Below are 12,834 nucleotides of genomic sequence, written 5' to 3'. Positions count from 1 at the left end.
TACCTCCGGCTGGTCGAGTCATATGGTCTTGCCAATCCTGGTTTTGCCAGAGGGTTCTTCCTGTTAAAAGGGAGTTTTCCCTTCCCACTCTTGCCAACTGCTTGCTCAAAGGGGCTTCTTTGAATATATCGATGTTCTCTATATTATGCTCTTTACCTTACAATATGAGATTCCTTGAGGCTGTTGAGATTTGGCCCTATATAAATAGAATTCAATTCAATTTGATTGAATTGAATTTGGAATTTATGTTTTAGATTTATTTTTTTGTCTCACTTCATTAAAATTAAGCTTACATAAAAATAAGAGACTTTCCCTTCTTTGTAAGTGTGCACACTTACTATGAAACATGAATGTACTCATCAGTTTATACTGTGTTTTATTTGAGTAAGCGTATTAGCTGATATTTTGTCACACCCTGTTAGCAGCGTTTTGTTGTAAGTCCAAACCACACTACAACAAAGTTATCTCGAAATATGCTGACAGTCTGCAGTTCCTGTTTATGGTGTAGAGAGTGCACACAACCCAAACTAACAGAGCAAGAAAATGCTTAAAAATCTCTCTAAATCCCTTGAGATAATCTGGAACAGCCTTTGTTTATATGCTTGTTGAGTGTTTACATCTATTTTATGCATGTCTGTTTGTTTTTGAGGCCCTCTGTGCTTCTTGGTTATCTGTTTTCTAGTGTTATGAGTCCTGGGCATCCATCTAGCTCTGAGTTTCTAGTGGATGCTCAAAGCAAAAGCTTTCTTTGTACTTCAATTTCTCCGTCGCTACAAAGAAAATGTGGGTGGCAGAGAACACCAGAGCTGGAAAGTCCACTAGTGTCCTGTTCTCTTCAAAGATGAGAGCAGACTCACACTGAGTACATGTGACAGACATGAAAGAGACTGAAGACACCGCTGCAAAAATAATGCGGCCTTCAAAATCATCCAGCATAACTGGTTTGGTGGTGGATCAGTGATGGTCTGGGGAGGCCAATCCTTGGTGAATGTCAGTCAAGCTGCAAGGTGCTCGGCTGTGAGCACAGGTCCTGTTGAAGGTTTCTTCTGACAGTTTGGTCAGAAACATACACATGGATGTGCTGCCCTTAAATTACCCCATCTCTGTCTGTCAAATTTATATATATATGTCTGTGTGAGAGAGAGAGTGTGTGTGCATATGTGCGTGTGTTAATATGTTATTCCCAGTAATTAACAACTATTCAGCCTTTCCATGTTTCTAGCGACCCTGGAGAAAATACAACTGTACAAACTGTCAGCGCTGATAAGAAACACCAGATTCTTGCGCATTCTGCAGTCCCGTGTAGGTTTTTAATAGAAAAGGAGAATTATTCATTGTCTTCTCAACAAATCTGTTATTTCTACAAAACTGTACTTCTGATTGCCATTGCGTATGTTTCTGTGATGTTCTATTGTGTTTCCAAATAGCAGATGGCTTGCTGGCAGCGATAAGAAACACGCATTTAGCAGGTAATGAATAAATAAGGATGATGATTGGGGAGTAATATCTAATATTCATATACTGCCAAACTGCCATAACAAAAACAACATTTCTTCACTTATTTCCGTGTGCATGTGTGTACAAAGAGGCCTGAGTGTCTATCATTCCAAAGAATTTAACTTGCTGCGGATGCATAGATAACATTAAATGTAAGACATACTTGTTATCCGCATTTGTTATTTTATGAAGCTTGCTTAGTACTGAAGTGCAAATTACAAAAAAGTTGTTAAGAATTATAATTCATGCAAATAAGCCTATGGCCTTTTTCAAACTCTGAGCATGTGTAGCATGAAAGTCTGTGATGGACAGAAAGATGGTGCATGTCCTTGTCATGCAGGAAGATATATTTTGAGAGAAGCACAAATAATTAATGACTTGTGGCAATCAAATATTAGGGAATTCAGGCATGAATCATGAATGAAGTGTGTATGTGTGGATAGGTGTGTGGGTTTGTGTGTCCTGAGGTAGCGTCCTTGCTGCAAAGCTGTGGGAAAATTGCAGAGCTTGCAAACCTGAAATGGCAGGTGTCGGCAGGCTGAAAATCGCACACTGGATGATGCATTGTGTGCGTGCGCCTGTTATTTTGTATTACTGACATTGAGGGAACCTGCCTCCTCATGACATAAATCATTCAATTCTGGATGAAGGTTAGAGTGAGGTTAGGTTTTGGTTAAAATTAGGTTTAGGCAAGTCACGATTAGTGTTAGAGTAGGTCTTGTAGTAGGAACCCGTGTGTATGTTTGAGAGAATGGAAAGACAGAGTGTGTTGATGCAGGGAATCGACACACTCGTACTGTGTGTGTATTTGATGAGGAAAACATGCTGTAGAGAATATTTTGCTTTAAAATGAAATCTATTCAGGAGTGGTGCAGAATCATGCAATTCAAATGTGTAATACCTGCAGTATAATCATATGAGTGTGTATTTGTGAAAGAGCGAAAAAGAGACAGAGAGTTAAGGGGAGTGACAGTTTGTACAGCAAGTGCAGGTTAATTGCTGTGTGACCATGCTGAGAGCAGTGAACTCTGACATGCTTGGAGTCAGGCATAGTCCTTTCTGATTGGCTTACAGAGAAAAAATCTATAATTACTCAGAAAAGCCTCGCTGATAGCCTTCATAATCAGCAGAAAACACTTCAGAACACATATATAAGCGAGGCACAGGCACTCACAATGTTGACAGGGCCACAGCCCCATTATTTTTGAAATAGAGTAACATGACAGACATTAGTTTCCTTCTAAATTCTAATTACTTTTTCACCTTTTCTGGATAGATTATAACCTTGCCACTGGACACTGTAAAGATTTAGACATAACCACCTTGACCCACTCACTGGTTTGGACCGTCCAGCTGACTGTGTCAGAACACCTATCAATCAGTGCTGCCACAACCTTAATGCCAGTTTCTAGATGGATGATTTTTTATATATTTTGTTTTAATCACAAAACTCTTTTATACCAGGCTGTAAGCTGTAGGGATGTTTTTCGGTTTGTTTTAAATTACTGCTGCCTTAGATTTATTTTCAGTGCTGTAGGTTGCCCTCTGTCTCACACTGGCGAAAACTATAATGCTAACAATCACATATGTGTGGGACAGAGTCCTCATAATTAGCTTCATCTCTACAGAAGTGAATATGGTGAACAAATATTTCCCAACATGTCAAATAATTTATTTGTGAAAGGAGTACCTTTGTGTTAAAAGAGCACGTGCTTTATTGTGTTTTTGCTAATGTGTCTGGGTGTGTGTCCGCACGGTCCTAAAGCCATTAATCCCTCCAGCTTTGTCCAGGTCACGTATCGTGTCAGGTACCCATGGAGATTCAAAGAAGGAGCCAGTGGAACGTCTTTGTGTCAGCAGACGAGTATAATTAGACTTCCTGAGCTATACAATGACATTTAAGTATCATCCTTTTTTGGTGTGTGTTTCACCACAAAAAAAGAAAAAAGAAAAAAGAACAGAGTTAATGATCATATTGTATTGTTCTGCCCTATTTTCATGTGTACAGACACAAACACTCACAGTAAAAAAAAGCCTCAGAATGTGATTCACCCTTTCTATAGCATGTCTGAAGCTGGTCATAATCTTACTTGACAGGTTATGACAGAAACTATGACAAGATATCATATCACTGTGGCCGGCAGACCCCAAACACAGACAGCCAGACTGCACTCGATACTAAACGGATGAGGGAAAATGCAGCAAATTTTATTGTCCTGTACGGTGACGTTGTGCTCTGAGCAGAGTGCTGCTATGCCACACCGTGTTGCATTGTATGGTAATTTTTCATACTGTATTTGGTAATGCTCTGTGCATGTTTGGGGAAATTGTTTTCTATTGTGTAGGATTTTTCTTTGTCCTGCAACCAATTTAGTCCTGCAGCTGACATGACCCAAGGACTTCTGTAAATGTTGATGTTAGCAAGACCCAGTAGTCCTGTGTGTAGCTGTACACGCTTTCTCTTTTAATGTGTGCGTGTATATGTGTTATCGTGTCTGTGCGCCTCTTTTGGCATTAATGCCACGGAGGAATGTGTGAGAGCTGTCAGAGAACATCAGGTTCCTAAAATAGACACTTCCCTTGGGAAAAATAGGAAGAAAGAGAGAGAGAAATGATAGAGTAGCTTTTCACAAAAGCTAGCAAAAAGCCCAGAATCAGGAGGAGAGCCAATGATTAATTATAGATTACAAATTATAGTAAAAAAGCAAGTGTATACATGCACACAATAAATTCCCACGCACAAACATACTCATATTTTACATCTACATCACAATACGTCCTAAATTTCTAAATAGATTTGAATACAAAGCACAGCAGTAAGTTCATTTTGAACTTTACAAAACAGCTGAAATACTAATATAATAAAGTAGGAGGTAATAAAATTCCTTTGACTTTAAACAACTGACTTGTAAAAAAAGAGGAAAAGGAAAAGTTTTTCCAGAAAGTATTACTCACAGTATCAAAAATATAAACAGGTTTTGGCATAAAAAAAAAAACATACTTAAAGCAAAACTTTGAAGTGGACAGCACTTTATAGTATGAGCCCTATAAATTCAGACCCTACTTTAGAATTGAGCAGTGAAAAATTGGTTAAGACAAGATATTTACAATTTATACTTAGAGGAATTTAACTGCATGTCTGACACTGCCGAATCGACCAGCCATCCCAATGTGAAAATTACAGAGAATAACAGCATAATTCTTGGACTTTTCACTATACTTTGCACTGTGCTGCATGTCGTAAAGAATAGATCACGTCATGTCTGCACTATTATTTTAATCTGAGCCAGAGGTCTGATCATTGTCAGCTTTATGGCCTTCCTACTGACAAAGACATGACCTATGGCCTGCCCTGCCCCAGAGTAAGACACTTCTGCAAAGAGGCGATGCCAACAAGTTTCTCTGAGTTACAACAGTAGCTTTGTGATTGTAATAGATTAACCGAATGCAAACTGCACTTCACTAGGTAAGGACCACAATGTCAAAAACAACTAGACAGTGTTTAATGATAGAGAATGAAGAATAGAAGGTGAGCAACAACTTAGGCCTGAGTCATTAGTTTGGTGCTGGTATTAATGAGGATTGTCAGCAGCTGTCAGACCAGATAGATCCCCCTAATGTGTAAGGAGGAACATGGGGTAGGGGTACCATCTGTTTTTATAAATGGATGGTTCATTAAAATGTGCTACTTTACTCTAAAAGAAACAGTCAAATTTAGAAGTTTTTTTATAATCAGTTTGGGGGTTTTCTTAGTAGTTTCTCTGAAGATAAGTTTTTATTGTCATTGCACAGTCATACCTAGTACTGTCCCACGTCGGCATTACGCACAACACAACACAGTAACTTAACTTAATAAATAAAAAGAATGAGTGTATGTTTATTGCACATTATTACTATTATTGTTGTTGTTGTCTTTGTTGTTCTTGTTATTGCCCCCATCAAAAAGTCGAGGGAGGTAGCCAATCAGGTAAGCTGCTAGCTTTGATTAGGGCTATTGCCCTGTTGTAAAACTGAAACTGCCCATTTGAGATCACAAAGGGTTGTTGTAAATTAAGAAACATGAGTTTGACAGCAGTGCAGTAAAAGAATGAAAGTGATTTTGCTGCTACAAGCTTTGTCCTTCTGTTGACATTTTTTTTCTCCTGTATGAAGCGGTTTCTCGTGATGTCATAACACGCATTGTCCAAGAGTTGTAGCTGTCGGTGGCTAGGGAAAAATGTGCATTCCTTGACCAGGTGGCAAGTGGTTTCTTGGGGAGATGAAGGGAGATGTTCACAAAGAGACTGCTGCACCTTCAATGTAACTTTCGACACTGGCAGATTGCTGAAGTGACCCATAGTTTGTATTGTAATCCTGCAAACAGTGTCTAACTAGTAGCCAAGTGCTTTTAAAACTTGAAAGTGTGGGGGAAAAATTACGTTTTGCCTTAGCGCCACAGCAAAAAACTTTGTTTCACACTTTCTATAGTTTCACTAGGGTTCTGCAATTAATTGGCGAGTATTTGCAGACAAGTCATCAAACTACAGGTGACTGTGGAAATCTGCCAGCCATCAAACCCAGAAAATATTTAGACATTGAATAGTTGTTGGCTGAAAAATCTAAACTCTCAACTGGCTAAATTGTAACTTCAACATAGTGGCACGATTGCGTCACAATTAGTCCACGATCATTAAAAACGCAAACTTATTTTGAATCAGTGAATGAATATGTATGATGGAGCAATCAACTAAAATTAAAATGTTTTGAAATTCTAAATGGGAAGGAGTGCTCTGAAACAGATAATGATAATAATCATTATCATCATCATTTGGGTTGCTTACCACGCCCTATTCAAAGCAGTTAGGGATGACGATTACTTAGTACAGTCTCAGGAATTGTGTAATCCATCACTGTAAGCACTAATTCAGCACTATTTTTGCAGAACCTACAAAAGCGTGATAATGCATCACAGGCTCTTCTCCTCTGATTTGCATGTAAATGAAAATACCAGTCAATGACAAAGAGAAAAAATTGTGTCAACGTGATGTTCAAGGTGATGGATTAGAAAACTCGATACATTTCAGGTGTCTGCTTATTAATTATCATATTATTAAAAAATGAAAAGAACTATGACACTCTCACCCCCCAAACAACAACAGCAACATTTGCAAAATGTTATTTACTTTCATGTAAATATAAAATATTTAATTAAAAAAAAAAACAGTGGTGTTGTCCTTTAAGATCATCTGCTTTGGCAGCCATTAAAAGGCGGGCCTTCTTTTATAGGGAGAGCGGTGAATAAGCTGCAGTGACTCGTGGGTCAAGTTAAATATCAGGTTGCTGAGAGTGAGTCATGGTTTGGTGACAGATTTCATAATGCTTTCCTTCACTGTATCCTTGTAACAGAGATTTAGCTGTTTGGAGATTGTTGTTTGAAGGTGCGTTCAACATTCTTCATGTGCCCCTCGTGCTTGCCCCTCGGGTCTTTGCCCTATCAGGTCGGTATTTTCCTTTTTTTTTTTCCCCCATACTATACCAACACTTTGTTCCTGAAGTTTTAGGTCATGTTATTTTCTTCTGCTTTCAACTTCAGGATCCCCCCATAAGTATAAAGTATGCAAAGGTGATTTTATACTGTGAATATTTGGGAGAGATGTTTTTAAAATGACAAAGATTATTCCGCCACTGCAATAAAAGACACATGAAAGATAGATATGTGGTGTGTGTGTGTGAGAGAGAGAGAGAGAGAGAGAGAGAGAGAGAGGGAGAAAGGGGAATCAATCGTTAAGTCATCACACTACTCTATCAGGCAGTTGATGAGAGAATAGAAGCCCCCTCCTATCTCCGCCTTTCCACAGCAACCCTCTGCTTTCCATACAGGAGTGGTGGATAATTAAAAGATAGACCGATTGCACAGAAGAGCAAGAGGGCCGCTGAGACCTCATCTCTGTTCTCCCTGCTCTGACATAATTAAAATAGTAACTCCATGAAATCCTGCACAGGATTCTTCCAGCCACACTTACTCCATCAACACAAATCATTTCTCCGATTTAATAACTCCGCTTAACAACACAGAAAAGATGATCTGCACTCTCAGAAATAGGGGTACCAAAGTGTACCAAAAAGGGTACAAATGCTTGTCGCTGGGGGTGTTCCTTTTTGAAGGACATTTCTGTACCCTTTAGGCTTGGTACATTTTTGTACCTTATGAAGTTGTACCATCTGAAGTACAATCATGTACTTTCCTAAGACATAAATGTACCTTCAAACTATAGTACAGAAATGTTCCCTTGAAAAGGGTACAATAGGGTACCTATGAGGGTACCCCCCCAGCGACAACCTATTTCGTACCTAAAGAGACAAAAATGTACCCCAATAGTCCAAAATATTTGGTTATTTAACCATTTATTTTCGATAATAGAATCACATCAAAGCATTTAAACAACCACAGGAATACATCCTTGATTACATTCGTATATTGCCATAGGACATGTCAAGAAAAATACATTCATTTAAAAAAAGTAAACAATCACATAAAGACATTAAACACCTGAACACAATGTTTTGACGGATCACACATGGCGTTGAAAAGAGTGATACTTGGAAAAAGCTGCCTGGCAGTCATTTATTCCACAAGTGATGCTGAAATGAGGCTCATGTGCGTGTACTAACCCAACATGTATAATCAACTTCCTCAGAGTAAATGCCCTTTTTGAACATTTTGAACATTTGTGGAGTGGGGGCATATTTAATAGAGTTGGTTAAGTACCCTGGTGACACTTACTGGCAGGGGTTTGTCTCCCTGGTCTCCTATGTTGACAATGCAGTTCTGAAGAAAGACAAGTGTTTTCTTGAAGTATGCAGGGTAGGTCATGTTGAACACGAAGAAGGTGGAGAATGCTGAGATGTAGGCCTCATCCAGCGAGCAGCATGAGCAAACATCCACTCCTTCAACTGTGACAACACAGCGACACTGTCTTGAGAGGGCAGTTGTCCAACTCTTATCCTTCATTCGAATGGTTGGGTATGGACTCATGGGAGTATTCTGCAGAAGAGGAAGAAAAACATTAGTATACAGTATGTTTAATATGTGCCAAGTGGATTTTCAACAGATTCCTCAAATTACCTTCTTTTTTTGCTGCAAAACAAAACTGTCTATTCTGATAACCTGTAAACATGGCCCCTACTCCAAACAAAAGCTTCTTGACCAACGACTGTTGTGGTAGTGTTTGATAAGCTGCTAAAGTTTGACATAATATTCAAGGGCAAAAGCAATCACCCCTGACAGTGACAGTACCTGTGAAGAAGAATTTCCCTAAGGGGACAATAAAGGTCTATCTATCTATATAAACACCAGACAAAACCCAAGAGCACAGCAGCACTGTGGATTAACAGCAGTGTTTCCTCTACATTAGCTTAGTTGTGATGCTGAACCGCAGCTGAATTCAGCTCCATGCCAACAAAACACCGAGAATGAAACTTGTGGCCAAAGGCTATGCATTGCATCATGCATTTACCTCTCCAAGGATGATGAAATCTTCTATCTTCTCCTTGAAGATGGATGGCAAGAGGAGAAGTGCCCCCTTGAAGTCAATTCCTAGGTCATACAGATGCAAATGCACTTCATTAGATTTTGATAGCATGCAAATTCCCATTAACATGCTCTTCACATGGCACTATGGTACATCAATTATCTTTGGAAGAGAGAGCAAATGAATTGTCACAAAATTTACTATTTGTATGAGGTCAAATTAGCACCTGTAATGTCTTCAGCCAGTGCATTCTCTCTTGCCTCCATGTAGACCTTCTTCAGTGGCAAATCCTTGGTCATTTGAAGAACATTTTGAAGAACAGCAGTGAAGTTTTCGCTAAAGCGGCGACAGATGTTGTCTTGGCAGGGATGCATTAAATCAACCTCATCACACAACTGGAAATGAAAAGAGCAGAATAGACAAAAGAATGACATTTTACATTGAGGATTTAAACTTTTGACATGTTTAAAGACACAGACTGGAGATGAATGTAAAGTGCTTTAACCCTTGAACAAAAATTCTAAAGATAATGAACAGATTGATTAATCAGTTAGTACAGAAAATAATAATCAGATTTAGAGACAAAAAAATCATTAGCTGTTTCCCCAATCATCTTAACAATTCTTACCCCTGCAGATGTCCCCAGGAATGGATATCTCTTTAATAGGTCCACAGTACACATTCCTTCAGCTACCTCTCTACGTCTCCATGCAAAGGTTTTTGTCATGCGGTCTTTCACCAGTGCTGTGTCAGGATGTAGCTTCTTGTGCTGATCATTTAGCACCTTGATATGAGCATCAACGGAGGCTGCATCTTCCCCCACAAAGCACGAATCCTTTGTCAAAGCAGATATCAGTATTATCATAAGTAAAATCTGATAAGTTAATGTTACTCGAAATGCGGTAATTTGTACACCAAATGCTTTGAAAAAAATGCAAAAATGTTGAATAGGAATTGCAAGTTGAGCTGACTTTTGTTAAATCAACTGTGAAGTTCCTTGTTCTATGTTAATGTTATCTGTTAACATGTTTCTTTCAATTAATGTTTACTTTTAGCTTTACAGTGAACATAATAAGACTACATATGTTACCTTAGCTCTTAGAGGCTGAGGGTGTGAGGACTTACGAGAGAGGGCTTCAGTCTCTTCAGACAGGAGCTGCTGGATTCCTCTGTGGTCCGATGTTTCTGCGTGCGTCCAAACTTTTCTTTAACCCGGTTCACTTCTTCGTTGCTGATTAGGGGAGCCCGTTCTGCTTTGAACTTTCTCTTGAGTTGGCTGTGCCAGGTGTCCTAGTTGTTTCAAATGTATATAAATAGTTAATTATGCTTACTTTATATTAATATAATCTATAAACGAAACAAAAAAGGAGAGGTACTCACATAACCATTTCCGTGTACATCTCTTAAGAAAGGATACTTCACAATCAGGGCTTTGATGACCTGGATGTAGTCTGAGTGGGTTGGGTACCTGTTTCAAACATAAGAAAAACAACCCACAGTACACTGATTACTCTTATCCTTTCCTGGGGGCTTTTCTGTTCTTCAATTCTGCTAATCATATTGTTATTACCGTAAATAGTTATGTTATAGACCAATGTCAAATCAATGTAGCTAAAGTTGATTTTAATTTTTTTTAAATGGGCGTGGACAAACAGCCACACCTCTCCGAAACTTCATTAATTAATTGACTGCAGTCCTGAATTATTAATTTACTCTTGAGTAAATTCGAAAATGAACACTTTGGATATCATAGTCCAGACAAGGTCTGGAGACACAGGATGTATGGTTTTACCACTATTGCCAGTTCATTGGAACCGTGTGTCACGCCAGACTCGAACGCTGGTCTCCAGATTGGGAGGCAGATGGGCTAAGCATTTGTTCTCTGCCTCTCGTACAACAGCAATATTAATATTAAGAAATTAATGTAATTATTCAGAAAGGAACCCTTACATTGTGTACTGTGACAGCATTTCATAAAGAGTCCCAATTATTTTGTTTCGGTACTTCTGTTCTTTCTGGACTGGTTCTTTGAGATCCAAGCGACTCTGGACATCTTGTGGGAATTTTGGAATGGAAATAACTGCAGGCAGTCTACGGCAAGAAGGTATAGAACTGCAATACAGTAGGAAAACAGCATTCACTAGCCATTTTGCAAGCACTTAAATGCATATGCAAATTTAGACATTTATCACAACCTACCTCTGGTTTGCTTGGGACACTGGACCTTCAACTGTACCTTCAAATGGGTCGACCGGTTGTAAAGTGATGATGACTTCCTTGTAGCGGTTTGTGAAGTTTCTGAACTTCAGCTGCTTTTTGAAAGACTTGTCAAAAAGATATGCAACCATGGTCTCAGTGAGTCCACAGTCTACCGTCTCTCCATCTACATCATTATCTGAAATATAAAGTACAGTATGAAATAAAAATAAAACCATTTTCAAATTTAGTTTTAAAGTGACATTATGGTCAATACATAATAATAATAATAATAATAACAATAACAACAATAAGCTATCATTGTGAATCTGTCTATATTCCCCAAAAGGAAGTTACAATTATTTCTCTTGATTAATTGTTAATATAAATTAACTGGTAATATAAAAATGTAAGTAAGTGTAAGTGTCCCTGCGCAGATCTTACAGCTCTCATATTCGAAAATCCCACTAAGTAGGTGGAATGGTACAAATGTGTACCTTCCATTGTTTAAAATCCCTTTGAGCGGGAAACAAGTTAGATGCCATAAAGTTTGCTTAGAAAACGATTTTGTTAATAGCTATATTTACATTCTAGCATGTTTTGAGAAATTATTGATTTTTTTACATTGTTGTACACGGTTAGTCACTATTTATTGATAAAACACTCGAATACGGCGGGCAGACAGACGTTGAACATTCCACCAACAGTCTAAATAGTCCACATTTGTACCTTTTCTTTGTTTAAAACTTAGCTAACTGCTAGCTTTCGCCCATGTTAAATCTAGCTCTTCGGACTTTTGCTAACTCTACTGTAAAATTACACGTTGTAATTTTTATAAAAACACAAAATCACACCCGACTTACCTCTAAATCTTTGCGCCTCGTCGTCTGACACATCAATGCCTTCTTCCATCAACTTTTTAAGGAGCTCCTCCGTGGATAACCCCCTGAGAGTCATTTTCAGCGCGGAGGCGGAGCACTCATCACTGCTGCCTTTTCGGCCTCTGGGATAAATGCGCGTTTCGAACTTGATACATGAAAATACAACATTGTGGTATTAATGCGCAGTTGTTTAGAAACCGTTATGCTGTCTTGGCGAACTATATTTGTAACTTACAAAATGTAGTCACCGTAACATAAAAATCTGCTTGACATTTTAACTTCCAAAGAACCTCGGTTTAACTTGATGTTGCAAATTCCATAAAAACCTGACAATTAATGAACAATTCTAGGATGTAGTAAAAGCAAAAAAGTAAATGGCCAAACATAACAGTAAAATGATTTCACGTTTTTGAAAGATTTAAAACATAAAAAATTATAACTGGAACTTAATAAAATGGAAATGGACCAGTTTTTTTTAACATCATTTGGTTGTGCCTGCATGTCATTGTGTGTGTGTTTTTTAATATAATTTAACATAACTTACACAAAGGTAGGTTACAGATATTCTTTGCATCATAGGATAATTTACGTACAGAGGAGAGGACCAACAGATTTGATTATAACATGTAGCTTTTATGAGCACACTCAAATCTCATATGAATTTTACAATTAACCAGGCCCATCCAGATTTTCCCATGCTGACCCATTACCACATTCTGCCACTGTCACTGCAGTACAGGTCAAAATGG

The 12,834-nt window shown here is 38.4% G+C and overlaps 1 protein-coding gene across 2 annotated transcripts; it reads right to left on the bottom strand.

The window, feature by feature from the left end:
• Positions 1-7,862: 7,862 nt before the first annotated feature.
• Positions 7,863-12,197, bottom strand: LOC112435567 (sterile alpha motif domain-containing protein 3-like). Of its 2 annotated transcripts, none has more exons than XM_076889591.1 (9): positions 12,068-12,197; positions 11,208-11,403; positions 10,959-11,120; positions 10,389-10,476; positions 10,134-10,298; positions 9,637-9,843; positions 9,235-9,403; positions 8,994-9,073; positions 7,863-8,521 (listed from the first exon to the last, which is right to left on the bottom strand). In XM_076889591.1, exons 1-9 carry the CDS (start codon positions 12,159-12,161, stop codon positions 8,225-8,227), a joined length of 1,458 nt encoding a protein of 485 aa, XP_076745706.1. In that variant the 5' UTR covers positions 12,162-12,197; the 3' UTR covers positions 7,863-8,224. The 2 variants fall into 2 exon arrangements, with proteins under 2 accessions (XP_076745706.1, XP_076745707.1); XM_076889592.1 differs by having other exon boundaries at positions 10,959-11,099.
• Positions 12,198-12,834: the final 637 nt, after the last annotated feature.

Source organism: Maylandia zebra, linkage group LG11 (genome assembly GCF_041146795.1).
Source record: "Maylandia zebra isolate NMK-2024a linkage group LG11, Mzebra_GT3a, whole genome shotgun sequence".
Taxonomy (NCBI): Eukaryota; Metazoa; Chordata; class Actinopteri; order Cichliformes; family Cichlidae; genus Maylandia; species Maylandia zebra.
This window is presented reverse-complemented; position numbering and strand designations above follow the sequence as displayed.